At 46.8% G+C, this 22,333-nt stretch overlaps 2 protein-coding genes and 2 long non-coding RNA genes across 4 annotated transcripts in view; all 4 read right to left on the reverse strand.

Moving 5' to 3' along the window:
• The window catches only part of LOC148377476 (uncharacterized), a 27,885-nt gene extending 26,228 nt beyond the window's left edge, over positions 1-1,657 (reverse strand). Inside the window, exons 1-3 of the mRNA XM_088368226.1 lie at positions 1,576-1,657; positions 1,352-1,398; positions 1,151-1,228 (exon numbers count right to left, since the gene is read on the reverse strand). Of these exons, the coding sequence (XP_088224352.1) occupies positions 1,151-1,153 (3 nt within the window). The 5' untranslated portion in view covers positions 1,154-1,228; positions 1,352-1,398; positions 1,576-1,657. The remainder of the gene's footprint in view (positions 1-1,150; positions 1,229-1,351; positions 1,399-1,575) is intronic.
• Positions 1,658-10,746: 9,089 nt separating this feature from the next.
• LOC148377479 (uncharacterized) lies at positions 10,747-11,618 on the reverse strand. The gene is made up of 3 exons (XR_015856685.1): positions 11,568-11,618; positions 11,379-11,455; positions 10,747-10,911 (listed from the first exon to the last, which is right to left on the reverse strand). It is a non-coding gene; the product is annotated as an uncharacterized LOC148377479 (long non-coding RNA).
• On the reverse strand, positions 11,614-20,091 carry LOC148377480 (uncharacterized). Its single transcript, XR_015856684.1, has 8 exons — positions 19,979-20,091; positions 19,755-19,797; positions 19,554-19,631; positions 17,819-17,989; positions 17,618-17,695; positions 15,685-15,773; positions 11,922-11,951; positions 11,614-11,735 (listed from the first exon to the last, which is right to left on the reverse strand). It is a non-coding gene; the product is annotated as an uncharacterized LOC148377480 (long non-coding RNA).
• Positions 20,092-21,186: 1,095 nt separating this feature from the next.
• Positions 21,187-22,270, reverse strand: LOC148377481 (janus kinase and microtubule-interacting protein 3-like). Its single transcript, XM_088368229.1, has 3 exons — positions 22,050-22,270; positions 21,845-21,970; positions 21,187-21,475 (listed from the first exon to the last, which is right to left on the reverse strand). Exons 1-2 carry the CDS (start codon positions 22,260-22,262, stop codon positions 21,854-21,856), a joined length of 330 nt encoding a protein of 109 aa, XP_088224355.1. The 5' UTR covers positions 22,263-22,270; the 3' UTR covers positions 21,187-21,475; positions 21,845-21,853.
• Between the last annotated feature and the right edge of the window lie 63 nt (positions 22,271-22,333).

The raw sequence follows: 22,333 nt of genomic DNA on the forward strand, positions 1-22,333 counted from the left end.
TTTTTTAATTTATTTAATGGGAAGAAGACTTATTTAGTTTAATTGATCTATTTTTGTTCCCTGCCAAAATTCGATTTGCTGCAATTCCAAATTTCCAAAGTGAATGAAGGAAAGAAGTCGTTTAAATTATGATTTTGTTTAAATACTAGGCATAGACACAAAATCTACGGCACAAAATGGGCAGACTTTACTTGTTTGAGGAGGACTGGTTACAAGACAGACTTTTCTGATTTATTTAATGGGAAGAGGACTTATTTAGTTTATTTAATCTATTTTTGTTCCCTGGCAAAATTGGATTTGCTGAAATTGTATTTTGCCAAATCTCGATTTGAGACCTGATAGGAAGTATTAAACGCTTAGTTAAATCAATACAAGTTGGTAATAAGAGCGAGTAATGTTGGTTGAACCGATGAATGAAGGTTGAAAGCAATTTAAATTATGACTTTGTATAAATACTAGATATTAACAGAACATCTACTGCGCAAAATGGGCAGAGTTTACTTGTTTGAGAAGGAGTGGCTTATTCAAAACTAAGATTTATGTAATCTGTTTGTTCCCAGGCAAAATTGGATGTGATGCAATTCCAAATTTCACCACATGATGGTGCCCAATTTTGACTTCATAGGACATATTAAACACTTAGCTTGTTATTATGTTCAAGGTAATCAGATTTGTTTATCATTCTAATGGCCTCTTCAAAACTATTCTGGATTACTACTTTGGATCTATTCTACATTACTTGGCAACAACATACTCTGTAACAGATTAGGCAGTATAATCACATATGTTAACTTGAGAGTGCCCACACTCAATCTACTTATCGTGATGTGTTAAATCAATTACTGTTAGACATTATTTGTCTGATAATCTACCAAATCTTTGAATTGAAGAATTTGTGATTTAATTAATAGCTTGTTCAGGGTAATCAGACTTGTATATAATTCTAATGGCCTTCTTTTGAAAACTATTCTGAATTACAACTTTGGATCTTATATTACTTTGCAACAATCTACTCGGTGACAGATTAGGCAGTATAATCACATATGTTAACTTCAGTGCCCACACTGTATTTATTTATGGTTATTTGTTAAATCAAGTACTGTTAGACATGAAATAGGAAGTGTTTAACATAAATGTTATGGCTACTCACCATTGTAGCTCGCTCCTGGTCAATGATATGAGCCTCTTCTTGCAGTGGAAAACTTGCAGCCAACAAACACCGTGGAACCTAAAGGAATGAAATTAAACATTAACATTTCGCCCGGACCAACATTCACACGTACAACGCAACGCGGCTACACTTCTGCTATTACAAACGTAAATCTCCTTAAACACAACGAGTGTTACTTACCGTGTACGCTCTAGGCAAAATTGGATGTGATGCAATTCCAAATCTATCTGAAACGGCAGTTAAAAGTAGAGTTACATCAAGTTTTCTTTTTTAATCAACACAATCATTTACAACCGTTGACCAGAAAGAATCGTCGAAATTCGACGTCCCCCACAAACGCCACGCTCACTCGCTTTTCAGGGCAACAAAAGTACTTCTTTTTAAAAACGATGAGTTGTACTTACCGTGTACGCTCTGGACGGTCCAGTTGCAAGCAGAAAATGAAAATATTTCTCTTGTTAGTCGTATGTTACCATCCGCTGTGTCTTTGTCAACATCGCCGCCATTTTCCTACTTCCTGCTGCGAGCCACGCCCACGGATTTAAATTTGGGCGGAAGCTCTTTCCATTGGCGTCGTTTTCGCGTATAGCAAATCCGATTGGTTGGGAAGGGGGCACGGTTATGCAGCCGAGGAGTCCTGTGATCGGTGGGATGTAAAGTAGGCGTCGACGTCACGTCCGCGTCACGTGACCACGACGTGGCAGACGTCAAATAGCAACCGCTGTTTTGTTTAGTAGACTTACAGTTGTTATGCATTGACATAATGGCGCACACACCAAATAGATTTAAATAAATTAAATAATTCTTCTGCCCACTCTCTTTTAAACAAGTTAACTCTCCCCGCGGATTTGAATTCCGGCGAAAGTTACGCCCATCGACGTCACGTATGTCACGTGACCACGACGTGGCAGATGTCATATAGCAACCGCTGTTTTGTTTAGTAGATTTACAGTTGTTATGCATTGGCATAATGGTGTGCACTCAAAATAGATTTAAATAAATTAAATATTTCTTCTGCCTACTCCCTTTTAAACAAGTTAACTCTGCCCACGTCCATTGACGTCTTGTCTGCGTCACGTGACCACGACGTCTGCCATTTCGAGAGCCCAATTGACACTCATAGTTTAAAGAAATGTGTTTGCCCATCCTACTTTGTGGAATTTCACCACATGCGCTTTTGACCAAAATACCAAATTGAACTCAAGTGAAGCCAACACGCACAACCCCCCCCCCCCCCCCCCCCACACACACACACACACACAAATGTTGATATGAACATAAAAGAGCCGCATGCGGTTCGGGAGTTGCGGCTTGGCCAAACCTGTACTATACAACTTTATTTGTATAAAATTTTCACAACAGCTGTCACACAAACAAAGCGGGAAAAACCGAAGACGTGCGTGTTCCGCCCACGCTGGATTTATTTGCACCTTTGAAAAGACACCGTATTGCCGCAGATGTGGCAAAGAGTACTTTTGGGCATCTGAGACGGAAGGATGTCCAAAGCATCACGTCACCTGCTCTGGTAGGCATGGTGGTGGGACGTTGAGGTCAACCGCTTTGGGGTTGGCTGAATCTTTGATCGCAGGATGCCACACACTTGAAGACAGAAGCAGAAAAGCAGAGCTAAATGCAAAATGTACTCACCGGTGACTCCAATTTTTTTCCCCCCTGAAGAAACAGCTGGACGGGTGGCCCCGGCTGGCCAGTGGCACTCTTGTTATTCTGACCCTTTTTAGTGCGCGTTTGGGGCAACAACCGTTTTTTGTGGCGCTCTCTTCTGGTTCAAAAGTGCCCTGCATGTGAATTTGCTTTTCCTGCCTTCTGATTGGATGAGCGCCGGTGTGACGCGGTGCCTCTGTCACCGTGGCGGGGGGTATACGTTGGCATCGGAGCGTCTGCCAACGTCTGAGACCGGCTGGCAGTGTATCGGAGGTGTCGAGTGCGGTGCCGCTGGAGCTCACTCACCAGCTGGTGTTAGGGCCACAGAATGAAGGCCAAGGAGAAGAATAGAAAGAGAAACAGAAACTTCTCCTCCAATTGTTTGATTTGTCTCTTCTGAGCTTCGATGAATTCTTTCAGCTCTTTGTTCCTCTAGGACGGACAAATGGAAAGTGGCATTCAAAAGCCAGTAAGCGTGCAAGTAAGTGCCGGGCTGGCTTTGGGCCCTTACCTGTTGCGCGCTGTGCAGCAGATCCATTCTCTCTTGGAGGATGCAAGCGTCGCGCTCCCTCAACTCGCACATCAGGGCTCGCTTCCATTGGTCCACGGCGCTCCTAAGCTCTTCTCTCTGATCCGCCGTCAGCACGTCATTCACGCCAGCGTGGCTGGCTTTTTCGCCGTCCGTGGCGGGGCAGTCCCGCTGCGGTAGCGCCTCGTACAACATGGCCTCCAGCTCCAGGATCCTCTGGGCCGCAATCCTCGTCCATCAGTGGTCCGGCGGGAGATTTGAGGGCGGCTTACCTTATGAGCCTGGTCCATGGAACACTTCCTGAAGTCCAACTCTTCATCCAGGTAGCCCTTCTGCTTGCAGAACATATCCTAGCACAGCTCAAGGTCAGAATTGTTGGGGCACATTGCCGGAGTTCCCCTTGGCTGATGTCGCGTGTCTGTCTACCTTCTCACTTTCAATGTCCAACATCTTCTGTTGAAGTGCTGACTTGGTCACTTTGATGTATTCTAACCACTGAGGAAAGGCTGCTGTCACATAAGCAGAATGCGAGAGCGTGCGTGGACGTGCGCGTTACCTTCTCGGCTAGGGTGAGAAGGGTCCTGGCGTGAATCACGACCACCTGCTCCTCGTTGGTGAGATTCTGCAAGAGCCCAAAGGCACAGCGTCAACAAGCTTCTTTCAGCGCAAAGCCTTCCAAAAGTCACATTTGAGCCGCCGAGTCTCGTGGAGTGCGAACATAAGGAGTTCGACATACACTTACGGCGTTATAGCCCAGGATGTCCAGCTTCTTCATCAGATCACTGATGACGATGTCCGGGGGAAAGGCGCAAGGAGCAATGTAAGGTGTTCTGGGACCTCGGGTTAAGGTTAGGGTTGCGAGGGACGCCTTACGTACGCTCACGCCCTCGGCCTCGCAGTAGATCTGCAAAGGGCTGAGGCCGTCTGGGAAACGGACTTGCAGAAACTTCAAGACGGGGGAGCGCCACTCCCTCTCCTGAAAGGCAGAGGCATGCATCCGTCCGTCCGTCCGTCCGTCCGTCCGTCACATCTCTGGCCTCAACACGCTTGTGCGAGTCTTCCCACCTCCAGCTCCAGGATGCGGAACTCAAGCAGTTCGTTTTGGTCTCGGATATCCTGGATGTGCTCTTTCAGACGCGCTTCTTCCGCCTCCATCCGCCTGACCTGAAAAGACAGTCAGACCTCATCTGCGGGGCTTCCCGACAGGTGTGACGCCAAGCGACTCCGCCCAGCGCCTTTCTTTCCGTCACCTTTTCGGCCAACTGCTGATTGCTCTGACGCAGCAGCTGCTTCTCCTCCACCCACTTGACATTCTAGAAGAGACAAACGCGTGGACAGCTTTGGAATGTTGTGTCATTTTCATCCACAAATTCTTTGGTTGACTGGAAAATGACATTTGCTTTTCTCCGCATTTTCCCAGCCACGTTCGGGGGGGGGGGGGGGGGGGGGGTTGGTCCAGTAATGCCAGACGGATGAGTGACTGAAGAATGTAGCTATTTTGTCTGAGAAAAAGGTGTGCTCATTGATGAGCTTACCTGTCCTTGTTGCTTCAGCGCTGACTCCAGATCTGCTACTCTGCTTTGATAGTGACCCATTTCTACCATCAGCTTTTCTCTGGTCTGAAAGGAGGAGGAGGGAGGCTCCTCCTCCTCCTTTCAGACCAGAGAACACCCGAGGCTGGGTGAGAACGGGGAGGCTGCGACCCGGCCGGGGGTTGCGGGAAGGGGCGCCACCTTGATCTCCTTCTCGGCGTCGTAGTCCCCTTTCGCTGGTCTGGGCTAGCAGAGCGTAGGCTCGTTGCAGCGCTTGATATTCTTGCGTCAGCTGGCGGTAGCGAAGCTCCGCCTCTTCATGCACACACCAATGCAACACAGCACTAGTACCAGAATCAGTCAGACCGGCGACAAAGCACCCGCGACGCAAAGACGAGTCCGATTCCAGGCTGAAGAGGAATGTTTGGTGCCAATACGCTGGCAGAAATGGCGGGCTACCTCTTCGGGTTCCGTGTCGGGGGTTCTGTCGGTGTGAAAAGACAAGGACGATCCGTCCGAGTCCACCAACACGTCTTCGTCGTAGCCGTAAAATGTTTCGATGACCTGCGGGCGCGGAAGCAAACATCTCTCTGAACAAACTGAAGCGACACCTCACGATGAATCGACGAGAGGAACGATAGCGAGAAAAAGGCCATTTCATCTTGCGCAACACCAAGCAGCCGCAAACAAACAGACTCACCTTGCAGGACCTCACGCTTTGTTCCTCCTCAGAGATTCTCGACGTCGGTATCGTAGCAGCAAATCTCTCTCCTGTCGACACAAATAATCCGCCTTTGAGATTCTTTGGATGCAAAGGGAACGAACGGCTCCGGCGCAGAAACAAACGCGACTCACAATGACATTTCTGACATGAGCTCCTGTCTCCAGAGCCTGAAAAACACGTCACCGGCGATGATTGGAGGGACGCTCGTCTTTTCCAAAAGTGACAACTACAGGGTGTGTCAGGGTTTTCCAGATTATCTTTATCGTATCATTGTGTTGCTTTGACTTTGACTGCGACCTGTAATAAATAATATTATTTATCCCTTATTTATCCCTATCGCTTATCCCTTCCTACACAAAGTCGTAAAACACCCCTTGCTATGTTTTGACTAGAGGTCAAGGGCTTCCTCTATTCAATCCACTCTTACACCCACCCTGTTTCTCTTAATTAAAATGCTCGTGCAGGAGCCGAGAGTCAGACTTCATTCGTACAACGGATGGACTCTCCACCTGCAGGTGTCCAAAAGAACTTACTTGTCTCCCGTGTGGTTCTTGCAAAATAAGTTGGAGCGAGCGCAACTCTAACAGGGTGCATTTTGCCACTAGCTGCCTACGGACAATGACGTCGCGCTCGCGGCTCATGGTTGACGGGCTGAGCAGCCGGGCAAGTCCGTCGTTTTCAGCGCACAGCGAGTGGCAAAGGCGCTGACAAAACGGGAGCTTTGAGCTGCTGAAAACGGCAAAACAAGTCTAAAGCGTGTTCAAACGCGTGCGCACAATGCTCCTGCTTGAAAGGTCGGAATTTAAGGGGCCAATTTTTTGGATGGCGGCCGCCGGCCAAGCTTTGGACGGAAAAGGTTTCCTGGCGACAGCGAGCGAGCGCGGCGCTGCCGTACGTGCACCGAGTCGCCTGCCTGAAGACCTTGGACAAGTCGTCGATGATGTGCCGCTGCTCCACAACTTGAAGGAACTCCATTTCACCGTCCTGCTGGCCGCAACCGCGGTCCAGGTCATTGAGCGAACTAGGCCTTCTCTGTGGAACACAAATGCAGTGGACTCTGTTGGCACGCCGCCGTTGTCCGCGTCGACTTACCAAGCTTGCCATCTCCTCGTTCTCCTGGGTGACAAAGCGCACTTTGTTTTCAAGGCGACACAGCACCAGCGAGAGTTCTTCATTCTTCCTGCTCAGGCGTTTGTTTTTGTACAGGAGTGGCAGAAACTGGCTTTCTGTTTCTCTCAGTCGCTTTAGCTGCAAGCATGAAGTGCGGGATGTGAAAGACGCACAACACGCGGGCCAGAACGTATCCATTCCTTTTGCATCGGTTTGAACGGAATCGTGGCTTTGGCTCCCAATAAAAGACATCTACCAGGCAACCGACTCGCCGCGCCGCTCAACTAATAAGCAAGCGCAATGGGTGCCTCGCTGGATGGCGCGCATCAAACGTAGCGCAAACCTTCAAGCGTGCCGTCAATAAATTACCAGTTCATTGCGCTCTTCAGAAAGCAGGGCGTTTCGATCCTCCAGTTTCCTGATGACTGCGCTGAGCTCAGCGATTTTCAGATGAAACCGTCGCGTGTCCCGATCCTCCTGAGACTGAAAACGCCCCGCAACACACACACACAAGCACTCGTTCAAAGTTCAAAACTGTTTTTGTGCTACCTTCATCCAGCAACGAACTAAGTCATGCGTACTGCAAGTGTGTGATGAGGTGGCTTACGCAATGAAGAGGATTGCTAGTAGCGGCGTTGACCCCACTTCCAGGGTAGTTTAGGCCCGCCCTTTGGGAATCCCTCAGGGCAGCGATCTGCTGCTCGGCAGCCTGAGTCTGCAGCTGAAGGCGGTGGACGTGGCCGGCCCCAGGGCTTCATCCAAAACACTAACCGCTCTGTCTTTCAGCTTGATCTCATCCGTCTGGATGTACAAACGGGGAGCGCTCAGGCAGGCGGGCAAACTCATTTGCCAGAATTGTGACAAAAACAAAGAGAGCAACCGGCCAATTTTTTTCTGGAATCGACTAGAACACCTTTGCTGTGACAAAAGCGAAGCGAGCAACCGGACATTTTCTTCTTGTGAAATAGAATAGAATAGAATGCCTTAGGTGTCATTGCACTGCAGGTATACAACGAAATTGGGAACATAGCCACGCACCGCGCATCTGATCAGTCCTACCAGTCGGCGGATCTCCCTCTCGCAGTCTCTCTTGGTTCGGCTCAGCTCCTCCCGATGCTGGTGATGAGCCGATCGGAGCTCGGCCGCTCGGGACTGCCAGGCCTGCTGGGCCGCTGCCAGGGCTTCTTCCGCGCTCCTGGTGGAGGCGACACCGCTCGGTCTCCCGACACCGCCGCGTCTCCTCCACCTCCGCCAGCAAAGCGCCCCCCCTCCTCACCTGAGCAGACATTGCGCCACACCGGGCCGTTGAGACCGCAACGGAGCGCCGCGACGCTTACTGGGGACAAGCTACACAATACGGTAGCGGCCGCATCGAAGCCCGACGTGGCGTGCGGATAGTCAGACACGGATAGAGCGGATCACCTTGTCCATGGAGCCGTCCCTCAGGCTGAGGACCAAGGCATTCAGTCGCTGGATCTCTCCATCTTTGATTTTGATCACTCTCATCAGCTCCATTTCATGCTGCCGCAGTAATGTCTCCCTGGTAATGGCTAACTCTTTCTGCTTCTCCTCATGGAGTTTGCTTTTGAGTTCCGTCATGGCGGCGGTGGCACGGTGGTGCTCCGCCCGCAGGTCCTGACTTCTCTCTCTCTCCAGACAGCTGACCTGACATGACTTAGACTTAGACAAACTTTATTGTCATCTTGTCTGCACATGGTGCATACAAAACGAAATTCCGTTGCATACGTCTTACAACAAAGTAGTGATATTGCAGTTGAATAGAAGTAACATATCCTATGAAAATATATATATATACATATATACTATATATATATATATATATATTAAAAATAAGTATAAAGTGCAGCAGTGATAATTATGCAATAGTGCAAGTAGGCAAAACAGTATTCAAGAGTGTGCAGAGGAATGCTAAACCATGTATTAAACTTCTATTTAAAGGGTTTATACAAGTTCAGTAAAGTTGGTAGTGCGAGATAGTGCAAGATAGAGGTCCGTAGTGTCATAAAGTACAGTTCTGTGAATGTGTGATGCAGAGTTCAGTTTAGAGCTCAACAGTTCTAGTGTTCAACAGTCTGATGACAGCAGGGAAAAAGCTGTTGCAGAACCTGGTGGACCTGCAGCGGATGCTGCAAACCTCTTCCCAGAGGGCAGCAGGGAGAACAGTCCATGGTGGGGGTGTGATGGGTCATTGATGATGTTACGGGCACGGGACATGCAGCGCTGAGATGAAATGTCCTGAATGGAGGGAAGAGGAGCCCCTATGATCCTCTCTGCTGTCCTCACCACTCTCCTCACGTTCTTCCAATCGGAGGCGGTGCAGCCTCCACACCACACAGAGAGACAGCTTGTCAGAATGCTCTCTATGGTGCTCCTGTAGAACGTCCTCATGATGGGTGGGGGCAGGTGGGCTCTCCTCATCCTCCGCAGGAAGTACAAGCGCTTCTGTGCCCTCTTGACCAGTGCCGTAGTGTTCATAGTCCAGGTGAGGTCTTCTGTGATGTGGACCCCCAGGAATTTGGTGGTGCTGACCACCTCCACAGCTGAGCTGTTGATGATCAGTGGAGCGTGGTGAGGCTGTTTTTTCCTGAAGTCGACGATGATCTCCTTCATCTTCTCCTCATTCAGGATCAGGCTGTTTTCTCTGCACCAGCCCACCAGCTGCTCCACCTCCTCTCTGTAGTCCAGGTCGTTGTTGTCTCTGATGAGCCCCACCACCGTTGTGTCGTCTGCTGACTTCACGATGTGATTGGTGGTGAACCTGAGGACGCAGTCGTGTGTCATCAGGGTGCACAGCAGGGGGCTCAGGACGCAGCCCTGAAGGGAGCCTGTGCTGAGGGTGATGACATCAGAGGTGTTCTGTCCGACCCGGACTGACTGAGGTCTGTTGGTGAGGAAGTCTAGCAGCCAGTTGCGAAGGGGGGTGTTGAAGCCCAGGTGTTCCAATTTTCCTACCAGATGCTGTGGGATGATGGTGTTAAACGCTGAGCTGAAGTCCAGGAACAGCCTCCGCACATGGGTGTTCTTCTCCTCCAGGTGAGCCAGGCTCAGGTGAAGAACGGAGGAGATGGCGTCCTGAGTGGAGCGGTTTTGCCGGTCGGCAAACTGGAACGGGTCAAATAATAGGGGGAGTCTGGAAACGATGTGACCTTTAAGCAGCCTTTCGAAGCACTTCATCATAACCGGAGTCAGTGCAACAGGCCGGTAATCATTAAATGAGGTGATTTGAGGTTTCTTCGGCACCGGAATGATGGAGGCAGTCTTAAAGCACGCCGGCACTGTGGCTTGGCCCAGCGAGGTGTTAAAAATGTCTGTGATGACCCCAGCCAGATGACTTGCACATTCCCTGAACACACGCCCAGGAATGTTGTCGGGGCCAGGGGCCTTACAGGGGTTGACTCTCCTCAGGGTCTTCAACACATCGGCGGAGTCAAGGCAGAGTACCTCCTCTTCCTGATGGGGGACAGTTTTAACTGCTGGAGTGCCGTTTAGTGCCTCGAACCTCCCAAAGAAGTTATTTAGACCATTTAGAAAGTCAGCATCAACTACACCCACCGGGGGGGGGGAGGGTGAGTTGTAGTCTGTAATCGCCCGTATGCCTTGCCACATACTCCTGATGTTTTTGACGTCGTGGAAACGATCCTGAAATTTTCGACTGCGGTCTCGCTTCGCTATCCTGATGGCACGGTTCAAGTTGGCTCTCGCTGTCCTCAGTGTCTCCTTGTCGCCAGACTTGAAGGCAGAGTTCCGCGCTCGTAGCGTTTGACGTACCTCCTCAGTCATCCAGGGTCGTTGGTTGCCCCGGGTGATGATATTCTTAGTGGTGCTGACGTCCTCGGTGCATTTGTTGATGTAGGCTGACACAGTCATGGCACACGCATGTCTAATCTACATCGGGAAAACTGGGAGGGAGGGAGGGAGGCAGGCAGGGAGGCAGGCAGGGAGGCAGGCAGGGAGGCAGGCAGTGTCTGTCTGTTGAGGTTTTCACCTTGTTCTTCTCCTGCTGAAGTTCTAACTGGACGTCCATCAGTTTGGTTCTCAGCTCGTCATTGGCGGCCTGAAGGGCGTCCGTTCGCTCCGCCTTGGCCCGCCCTGCCGGAGCTCGTTTGGACATCTCTTACTCGAGTCTCGCCCGGTCGTCAGTCAGAGATCACAACATTTGTACCTGGAGAGCACAAACGCAGCGCTGTTTTCCACTGGCTTCGAACTCAACTTCAATCGGTACCGTAACTTACAACATCATAAACATAGAACTAGCTTGACTTATTCATTGAATAAATGCATTTGGTTCTTCAAAACTGCATCACGCAACATAGCGTGACCGAGACGGCCGTTATCCACCTGCGTGAAGTTATTTGGTGAAATGAATGAGATGTTTAAGACACCATCGTTCTGTCTCTATGTAGATGAAGGTAAATAATCGATTGCTGAAGGTCCAAAGGTGTTGTGATAAACAAATAAACATATTAGTGATTAGTGACATATTTGTGATAAACATATTAGGCAGGATAATCACATATGTTAACGTGACTGCCCACACTGTATTTATTTATGGTTATTTGTTAAATCGAGTACTGTTAGACATGAAATAGGAAGTGTTTAACATAAATGGAAGACGAAAGGGGTACTCACCATTGTAGCTCCTGCTGGTCAATGATACGAGCCTCTTCTTGCAGTGGAAAACATACAGCCAACAAACACCGTGGAACCTAAAGGAATGAAATTAAACATTAACATTTAGCCTCAACCAACATTCACAGATACAACGCAACGCAAACTACACAAACGTAAATCTTTTTAAACACAATGAGTTGTACTTACCGTGTACGCTCTAGACGGTCCACTTGCAAGCGGAAAATAAAGATATTTCTGTTGATAATCGTCGTGTTTGTATCCGGTGTCTCGCTCAAGGCCATTGCGCCCACAGATTTGAATTTTGGCGAGAGTTCAGCCTATTGACGTCATTTCCGCGGTGTAATACCCGCATATCTGAAACGGCAAAGTTAAGAGTAGAGTTAAAGTTTTTAGTCAACGCAATAATTTACAACCGTTGACCAGTCGAAATAATCGTCGAAATTTGGCGTCTGTGGCTGGAAGCAGACGCCGAGTTCGACATTCCTCCCAAACGCCACACTCCCTCGCTTTTCAGGGCTAAAAAAAAACAGTTGTAATTACCTTGTACGCTCTAGACGGTCAAGTTGCAAGCTGAAAACAAAAATATTTGCCTTGTTAGTCATCGTGTTACTAACAGCTGTGTCTTGTTTGCCAGAACTGCCGCTTTCCTACTTCCTGTTGCAAGCCACGCCCACGGATTATAATTTTGCCGTGAGTTCCGCCTATTGACGTCATGTCCGCGTCACATGACTGCGACGTAATATTATCTAAAACTGTTTGTGCGGTATTGTGTTGTTCTGTGCGGTATTGTGTTATTCTGTGCGGCGTCGTGTTGTTCTGTGCGGCGTCGTGTTGTTCAGTGCGACGTCGTGTTGTTCAGTGCGGCATGGTGTTGTTCAGTGCGGCATGGTGTTGTTCAGTGCGGCATGGTGTTGTTCAGTGCGGCATAATGTTGTTCAGTGCGGCATAATGTTGTTCAGTGCGGCATGGTGTTGTTCAGTGCGGCATGGTGTTGTTCAGTGCGGCATGGTGTTGTTCAGTGCGGCATAATGTTGTTCAGTGCGCCATAATGTTGTTCAGTGCGGCATGGTGTTGTTCAGTGCGGGATGGTGTTGTTCAGTGCAGGATGGTGTTGTTCAGTGCGGCATGGTGTTGTTCAATGCGGCATGGTGTTGTTCAGTGCGGGATGGTGTTGTTCAGTGCGGCATGGTGTTGTTCAGTGCGGCATAATGTTGTTCAGTGCGGCATGGTGTTGTTCAGTGCGGCATGGTGTTGTTCAGTGCGGCATGGTGTTGTTCAGTGCGGCATGGTGTTGTTCAGTGCGGAATGGTGTTGTTCAGTGCGGCATGGTGTTGTTCAGTCCGGGATGGTGTTGTTCAATGCGGGATCGTGTTGTTCAGTGCGGGGTGGTGTTGTTCAGTGCGGGATGGTGTTGTTCAGTGCGGCATGGTGTTGTTCAATGCGGCATGGTGTTGTTCAGTGCGGGATGGTGTTGTTCATTGCGGCATGGTGTTGTTCAGTGCGGCATGGTGTTGTTCAGTGCGGCATGGTGTTGTTCAGTGCGGCATGGTGTTGTTCAGTGCGGCATAATGTTGTTCAGTGCGGCATGGTGTTGTTCAGTGTGGAAAGGTGTTGTTCAGTGCAGGATGGTGTTGTTCAGTGCGGCATGGTGTTGTTCAATGCGGCATGGTGTTGTTCACTGCGGGATGGTGTTGTTCAATGCGAGATCGTGTTGTTCAGTGCGGCATAATGTTGTTCAGTGCAGCATGGTGTTGTTCAGTGCGGCATGGTGTTGTTCAGTGCGACATAATGTTGTTTAGTGCGGCATAATGTTGTTCAGTGCGGCATAATGTTGTTCAGTGCGGCATGGTGTTGTTCAGTGCGGCATGGTGTTGTTCAGTGCGGCATGGTGTTGAACAGTGCAGGATGGTGTTGTTCAGTGCGGCATGGTGTTGTTCAATGCGGCATGGTGTTGTTCAGTGCGGGATGGTGTTGTTCAGTGCAGGATGGTGTTGTTCAGTGCGGCATGGTGTTGTTCAGTGCGGAATGGTGTTGTTCAGTGCGGCATGGTGTTGTTCAGTGCGGCATGGTGTTGTTCAGTGCAGGATGGTGTTGTTCAATGCGGGATCGTGTTGTTCAGTGCGGCATGGTGTTGTTCAGTGCGGCATGGTGTTGTTCAGTGCGGCATAATGTTGTTCAGTGCGGCATGGTGTTGTTCAGTGCGGCATGGTGTTGTTCAGTGCGGCATGGTGTTGTTCAGTGCGGCATGGTGTTGTTCAGTGCGGCATAATGTTGTCCAGTGCGCCATAATGTTGTTCAGTGCGGCATGGTGTTGTTTAGTGCGGGATGGTGTTGTTCAGTGCAGGATGGTGTTGTTCAGTGCGGCATGGTGTTGTTCAATGCTGCATGGTGTTGTTCAGTGCGGGATGGTGTTGTTCAGTGCGGCATGGTGTTGTTCAGTGCGGCATAATGTTGTTCAGTGCGGCATGGTGTTGTTCAGTGCGGCATGGTGTTGTTCAGTGCGGCATGGTGTTGTTCAGTGCGGCATGGTGTTGTTCAGTGCGGAATGGTGTTGTTCAGTGCGGCATGGTGTTGTTCAGTGCGGGATGGTGTTGTTCAATGCGGGATCGTGTTGTTCAGTGCGGGGTGGTGTTGTTCAGTGCAGGATGGTGTTGTTCAGTGCAGGATGGTGTTGTTCAGTGCGGCATGGTGTTGTTCAATGCAGGATCGTGTTGTTCAGTGCAGCATAATGTTGTTCAGTGCAGCATGGTGTTGTTCAGTGCGGCATGGTGTTGTTCAATGCGGCATGGTGTTGTTCAGTGCGGGATGGTGTTGTTCAGTGCGGCATGGTGTTTTTCAGTGCGGCATAATGTTGTTCAGTGCGGCATGGTGTTGTTCAGTGCGGCATGGTGTTGTTCAGTGCAGGATGGTGTTGTTCAGTGCGGCATGGTGTTGTTCAATGCAGGATCGTGTTGTTCAGTGCAGCATAATGTTGTTCAGTGCAGCATGGTGTTGTTCAGTGCGGCATGGTGTTGTTCAATGCGGCATGGTGTTGTTCACTGCGGGATGGTGTTGTTCAATGCGGGATCGTGTTGTTCAGTGCGGCATAATGTTGTTCAGTGCAGCATGGTGTTGTTCAGTGCGGCATGGTGTTGTTCAGTGCGACATAATGTTGTTTAGTGCGGCATAATGTTGTTCAGTGCGGCATAATGTTGTTCAGTGCGGCATGGTGTTGTTCAGTGCGGCATGGTGTTGTTCAGTGCGGCATGGTGTTGTTCAGTGCAGGATGGTGTTGTTCAGTGCGGCATGGTGTTGTTTAATGCGGCATGGTGTTGTTCAGTGCGGGATGGTGTTGTTCAGTGCAGGATGGTGTCGTTCAGTGCGGCATGGTGTTGTTCAGTGCGGAATGGTGTTGTTCAGTGCGGCATGGTATTGTTCAGTGCGGCATGGTGTTGTTCAGTGCAGGATGGTGTTGTTCAATGCGGGATCGTGTTGTTCAGTGCGGCATGGTGTTGTTCAGTGCGGCATGGTGTTGTTCAGTGCGGCATAATGTTGTTCAGTGCGGCATGGTGTTGTTCAGTGCGGCATGGTGTTGTTCAGTGCGGCATGGTGTTGTTCAGTGCGGCATGGTGTTGTTCAGTGCGGCATAATGTTGTCCAGTGCGCCATAATGTTGTTCAGTGCGGCATGGTGTTGTTTAGTGCGGGATGGTGTTGTTCAGTGCAGGATGGTGTTGTTCAGTGCGGCATGGTGTTGTTCAATGCGGCATGGTGTTGTTCAGTGCGGGATAATGTTGTTCAGTGCGGCATGGTGTTGTTCAGTGCGGCATGGTGTTGTTCAGTGCGGCATAATGTTCAGTGCGGCATAATGTTGTTCAGTGCGGCATGGTGTTGTTCAGTGCGGGATGGTGTTGTTCAGTGCAGGATGGTGTTGTTCAGTGCGGCATGGTGTTCAGTGCGGGATGGTGTCTTTCAGTGCGGCATGGTGTCGTTCAGTGCGGCATGGTGTCTTTCAGTGCGGCATGGTGTCGTTCAGTGAGGCATGGTGTTGTTCAGTGCGGCATGGTGTTGTTTAGTGCGGCATGGTGTTGTTCAGTGCGGGATGGTGTTGTTCAGTGTGGCATGGTGTTCAGTGCGGCATGGTGTTGTTCAGTGCGGTATCGTGTTGTTCAGTGCGGTATCGTGTTTCTCAGTGCGGTATCGTGTTGTTCAGTGCAGTATCGTTGTGTTGTTCGTATTGTGTTTAACACTTAGCCTCTAACACTTAGCCTCTAACACTTAGCCTCTAGCATCTAGAAGGTAAATAAATAGGAAGGAAGGACTCACCGGTGACGTCTTCGCCCACGTCCAAGCGTTGTACTTTGTATTTTCATCCTTCTGACAGTGGAAAACATAGCCAACAAACACCGTGGAACCTAAACGAATGAAAGAAAACTATCATTTGGCCACAACCAACATTCACAGATACAACACAATGTGACGTGAGGGGTTGAGGTTAAAGGTTGAGTGAAGGGCCCTCGTTTTAAACTACTTTTTTGAAAAGGATTGGGAACAAGTAAGACGTATTTAATTTATTTAATGGGAAGTAGTAAGAGCTATTGAATTTAATCTATGTATTATATTCTATTGTATTGTATTCTGTTGTATTCTTTTGGATTGTATTCACACTAACCCCACTAAAACTTCAGCCCAAAAAAACTTGCCTCTGGCGCCTAGCCTCTGGCACTTAGCCTCTAACACTTAGCCTTTAACACTTAGCCTTTAACACTTAGCCTTTAACACTTAGCCTAGAAGGTGAATAAATAGGGTTAAAGGTTGAGTGAAGGGACCTCGTTTTAAACTACTTTTTTGTAAAGGAGTGGGAACAAGTAAGACGTATTTAATTTATTTAATGGGAAGTAGTAAGACTTATTAAATTTATTTAATCTACTTTTCTTCCCAGGCAAAATTTGATGTGCTGCAATTCCAAATTTCCAAAGTGAATGAAGGAATGAAGTCCTTTAAATTATGATTTTGTATAAATACTAGGCATTAACACAAAATCGACGGCACAAAATGGGCAGACTTTACTTGTTTGAAAAGGACTGGTTACAAGACAGACTTTTTTAATTTATTTAATGGGAAGAAGACTTATTTAGTTTAATTGATCTATTTTTGTTCCCTGGCAAAATTCGATTTGCTGCAATTCCAAATTTACAAAGTGAATGAAGGAAAGAAGTCGTTTAAATTATGATTTTGTTTAAATACTAGGCATAGACACAAAATCTACGGCACAAAATGGGCAGACTTTACTTGTTTGAAGAGGACTGGTTACAAGACAGACTTTTCTGATTTATTTAATGGGAAGAAGACTTATTTAGTTTATTTAATCTATTTTTGTTCCCTGGCAAAATTGGATTTGCTGAAATTGTATTTTGCCAAATCTTGCCTTGAGACCTGATAGGAAGTATTAAACGCTTAGTTAAATCAATACAAGTTGGTAATAAGAGCGAGTAATGTTGGTTGAACCGATGAATGAAGGTTGAAAGCAATTTAAATTATGACTTTGTATAAATACTAGATATTAACAGAACATCTACTGCGCGAAATGGGCAGAGTTTACTTGTTTGAGAAGGAGTGGCTTATTCAAAACTAAGATTTATTTAATCTGTTTGTTCCCAGGCAAAATTGGATGTGATGCAATTCCAAATTTCACCACATGATGGTGCCCAATTTTGACTTCATAGGACATATTAAACACTTAGCTTGTTATTATGTTCAAGGTAATCAGATTTGTTTATTATTCTAATGGCCTCTTCAAAACTATTCTGGATTACTACTTTGGATCTATTCTACATTACTTGGCAACAACATACTCTGTAACAGATTAGGCAGTATAATCATATCTGTTAACTTGAGAGTGCCCACACTCAATCTACTTATCGTGATGTGTTAAATCAATTACTGTTAGACATTATTTGTCTGATAATCTACCAAATCTTTGAATTGAAGAATTTGTGATTTAATTAATAGCTTGTTGTTATGTTAAGGGTAATCAGACTTGTATATAATTCTAATGGCCTTCTTTTGAAAACTATTCTGAATTACAACTTTGGATCTTATATTACTTTGCAACAATCTACTCCGTGACAGATTAGGCAGTATAATCACATATGTTAACTTCAGTGCCCACACTGTATTTATTTATGGTTATTTGTTAAATCAAGTACTGTTAGACATGAAATAGGAAGTGTTTAACATAAATGTTATGGCTACTCACCATTGTAGCTCGCTCCTGGTCAATGATACGAGCCTCTTCTTGCAGTGGAAAACTTGCAGCCAACAAACACCGTGGAACCTAAAGGAATGAAATTAAACATTAACATTTCGCCTCGACCAATTTTCACACGTACAACGCAACGCGGCTACACTTCTGCTATTACAAACGTAAATCTCCTTAAACACAATGAGTGTTACTTACCGTGTACGCTCTAGACGGTCCAGTTGCAAGCAGAAAATAAAGATATTTCTGTTGATAATCGTCGCTGCTCAGTGGCTCACGGCCATCGCGCCAACAGATTTGAATTTTGGCGGAGGTTCGGGCAATTACGTCATATCCGCGGCATTTGACTGCGACGTAATACCCGCTTATCTGAAACGGCAGTTAAAAGTAGAGTTACATCAAGTTTTCTTGGAACCTAAACGAATGAAAGAAAACTATCATTTGGCCACAACCAACATTCACAGATACAACACAACGTGCGGGGTTGAGGTTAAAGATTGAGTGAAGGGCCCTCGTTTTAAACTACTGTTTTGAAAAGGAGTGGGAACAAGTAAGACGGATTTAATTTATTTAATGGGAAGTAGTAAGACTTATTAAATTTATTTAATCTACTTTTCTTCCCAGGCAAAATTTGATGTGCTGCAATTCCAAATTTCCAAAGTGAATGAAGGAATGAAGTCCTTTAAATTATGATTTTGTATAAATACTAGGCATTAACACAAAATCGACGGCACAAAATGGGCAGACTTTACTTGTTTGAAAAGGACTGGTTACAAGACAGACTTTTTTAATTTATTTAATGGGAAGAAGACTTATTTAGTTTAATTGATCTATTTTTGTTCCCTGCCAAAATTCGATTTGCTGCAATTCCAAATTTCCAAAGTGAATGAAGGAAAGAAGTCGTTTAAATTATGATTTTGTTTAAATACTAGGCATAGACACAAAATCTACGGCACAAAATGGGCAGACTTTACTTGTTTGAAGAGGACTGGTTACAAGACAGACTTTTCTGATTTATTTAATGGGAAGAGGACTTATTTAGTTTATTTAATCTATTTTTGTTCCCTGGCAAAATTGGATTTGCTGAAATTGTATTTTGCCAAATCTCGATTTGAGACCTGATAGGAAGTATTAAACGCTTAGTTAAATCAATACAAGTTGGTAATAAGAGCGAGTAATGTTGGTTGAACCGATGAATGAAGGTTGAAAGCAATTTAAATTATGACTTTGTATAAATACTAGATATTAACAGAACATCTACTGCGCAAAATGGGCAGAGTTTACTTGTTTGAGAAGGAGTGGCTTATTCAAAACTAAGATTTATGTAATCTGTTTGTTCCCAGGCAAAATTGGATGTGATGCAATTCCAAATTTCACCACATGATGGTGCCCAATTTTGACTTCATAGGACATATTAAACACTTAGCTTGTTATTATGTTCAAGGTAATCAGATTTGTTTATTATTCTAATGGCCTCTTCAAAACTATTCTGGATTACTACTTTGGATCTATTCTACATTACTTGGCAACAACATACTCTGTAACAGATTAGGCAGTATAATCACATATGTTAACTTGAGAGTGCCCACACTCAATCTACTTATCGTGATGTGTTAAATCAATTACTGTTAGACATTATTTGTCTGATAATCTACCAAATCTTTGAATTGAAGAATTTGTGATTTAATTAATAGCTTGTTCAGGGTAATCAGACTTGTATATAATTCTAATGGCCTTCTTTTGAAAACTATTCTGAATTACAACTTTGGATCTTATATTACTTTGCAACAATCTACTCGGTGACAGATTAGGCAGTATAATCACATATGTTAACTTCAGTGCCCACACTGTATTTATTTATGGTTATTTGTTAAATCAAGTACTGTTAGACATGAAATAGGAAGTGTTTAACATAAATGTTATGGCTACTCACCATTGTAGCTCGCTCCTGGTCAATGATATGAGCCTCTTCTTGCAGTGGAAAACTTGCAGCCAACAAACACCGTGGAACCTAAAGGAATGAAATTAAACATTAACATTTCGCCCGGACCAACATTCACACGTACAACGCAACGCGGCTACACTTCTGCTATTACAAACGTAAATCTCCTTAAACACAACGAGTGTTACTTACCGTGTACGCTCTAGGCAAAATTGGATGTGATGCAATTCCAAATCTATCTGAAACGGCAGTTAAAAGTAGAGTTACATCAAGTTTTCTTTTTTAATCAACACAATCATTTACAACCGTTGACCAGAAAGAATCGTCGAAATTCGACGTCCCCCACAAACGCCACGCTCACTCGCTTTTCAGGGCAACAAAAGTACTTCTTTTTAAAAACGATGAGTTGTACTTACCGTGTACGCTCTGGACGGTCCAGTTGCAAGCAGAAAATAAAAATATTTCTCTTGTTAGTCGTATGTTACCATCCGCTGTGTCTTTGTCAACATCGCCGCCATTTTCCTACTTCCTGCTGCGAGCCACGCCCACGGATTTAAATTTGGGCGGAAGCTCTTTCCATTGGCGTCGTTTTCGCGTATAGCAAATCCGATTGGTTGGGAAGGGGGCACGGTTATGCAGCCGAGGAGTCCTGTGATCGGTGGGATGTAAAGTAGGCGTCGACGTCACGTCCGCGTCACGTGACCACGACGTGGCAGACGTCAAATAGCAACCGCTGTTTTGTTTAGTAGACTTACAGTTGTTATGCATTGACATAATGGCGCACACACCAAATAGATTTAAATAAATTAAATAATTCTTCTGCCCACTCTCTTTTAAACAAGTTAACTCTCCCCGCGGATTTGAATTCCGGCGAAAGTTACGCCCATCGACGTCACGTATGTCACGTGACCACGACGTGGCAGATGTCATATAGCAACCGCTGTTTTGTTTAGTAGATTTACAGTTGTTATGCATTGGCATAATGGTGTGCACTCAAAATAGATTTAAATAAATTAAATATTTCTTCTGCCTACTCCCTTTTAAACAAGTTAACTCTGCCCACGTCCATTGACGTCTTGTCTGCGTCACGTGACCACGACGTAGCGACGTCATATAGTAACCGCTGTTTTGACCAGTAGACTTAGTTATTATGCGTTGACATAATGGCGCACTGGTTAGCATGGCCACCTCTTAAGCATGATGATGCGGGTTCGACGCCTGATCAATGTTAGCATGGAGTGAGCTGAAGTGCATGGCGCTGAAGATTTGAATCTTTGAAATGCGCTGAGGTCTGACATATCAGGCAGAATGGTTTGCCATCACGTTCAACAAAAAATAGAAACTTTCCCACTCTGATTAAAACGTCCTGTGTTCATCTACGTATTTTCGTTTTGCTGTGCATCTTTTCCCTGCCATTTCGAGAGCCCAATTGACACTCATAGTTTAAAGAAATGTGTTTGCCCATCCTACTTTGTGGAATTTCACCACATGCGCTTTTGACCAAAATACCAAATTGAACTCAAGTGAAGCCAACACGCACAACCCCCCCCCCCCCACACACACACACACACACACAAATGTTGATATGAACATAAAAGAGCCGCATGCGGTTCGGGAGTTGCGGCTTGGCCAAACCTGTACTATACAACTTTATTTGTATAAAATTTTCACAACAGCTGTCACACAAACAAAGCGGGAAAAACCGAAGACGTGCGTGTTCCGCCCACGCTGGATTTATTTGCACCTTTGAAAAGACACCGTATTGCCGCAGATGTGGCAAAGAGTACTTTTGGGCATCTGAGACGGAAGGATGTCCAAAGCATCACGTCACCTGCTCTGGTAGGCATGGTGGTGGGACGTTGAGGTCAACCGCTTTGGGGTTGGCTGACTCTTTGATTGCAGGATGCCACACACTTGAAGACAGAAGCAGAAAAGCAGAGCTAAATGCAAAATGTACTCACCGGTGACTCCAATTTTTTTCCCCCCTGAAGAAACAGCTGGACGGGTGGCCCCGGCTGGCCAGTGGGACTCTTGTTATTCTGACCCTTTTTAGTGCGCGTTTGGGGCAACAACCGTTTTTTGTGGCGCTCTCTTCTGGTTCAAAAGTGCCCTGCATGTGAATTTGCTTTTCCTGCCTTCTGATTGGATGAGCGCCGGTGTGACGCGGTGCCTCTGTCACCGTGGCGGGGGGTATACGTTGGCATCGGAGCGTCTGCCAACGTCTGAGACCGGCTGGCAGTGTATCGGAGGTGTCGAGTGCGGTGCCGCTGGAGCTCACTCACCAGCTGGTGTTAGGGCCACAGAATGAAGGCCAAGGAGAAGAATAGAAAGAGAAACAGAAACTTCTCCTCCAATTGTTTGATTTGTCTCTTCTGAGCTTCGATGAATTCTTTCAGCTCTTTGTTCCTCTAGGACGGACAAATGGAAAGTGGCATTCAAAAGCCAGTAAGCGTGCAAGTAAGTGCCGGGCTGGCTTTGGGCCCTTACCTGTTGCGCGCTGTGCAGCAGATCCATTCTCTCTTGGAGGATGCAAGCGTCGCGCTCCCTCAACTCGCACATCAGGGCTCGCTTCCATTGGTCCACGGCGCTCCTAAGCTCTTCTCTCTGATCCGCCGTCAGCACGTCATTCACGCCAGCGTGGCTGGCTTTTTCGCCGTCCGTGGCGGGGCAGTCCCGCTGCGGTAGCGCCTCGTACAACATGGCCTCCAGCTCCAGGATCCTCTGGGCCGCAATCCTCGTCCATCAGTGGTCCGGCGGGAGATTTGAGGGCG

Source organism: Syngnathus floridae, unplaced genomic scaffold (assembly GCF_059516105.1).
Source record: "Syngnathus floridae isolate MCC-2025c unplaced genomic scaffold, RoL_Sflo_1.0 HiC_scaffold_151, whole genome shotgun sequence".
Lineage (NCBI taxonomy): Eukaryota > Metazoa > Chordata > Actinopteri > Syngnathiformes > Syngnathidae > Syngnathus > Syngnathus floridae.

Bases quoted from the DNA above. Each gene is read 5' to 3' on its own strand.
- LOC148377481 (XM_088368229.1), bottom strand. From the start codon at position 22,262: ATGTTGTACGAGGCGCTACCGCAGCGGGACTGCCCCGCCACGGACGGC. The intron at 21,971-22,049 runs GTAAGGGCCCAA...TGTCCGTCCTAG, and splicing joins TGCTGCACAGCGCGCAACAG to AGGAACAAAGAGCTGAAAGA.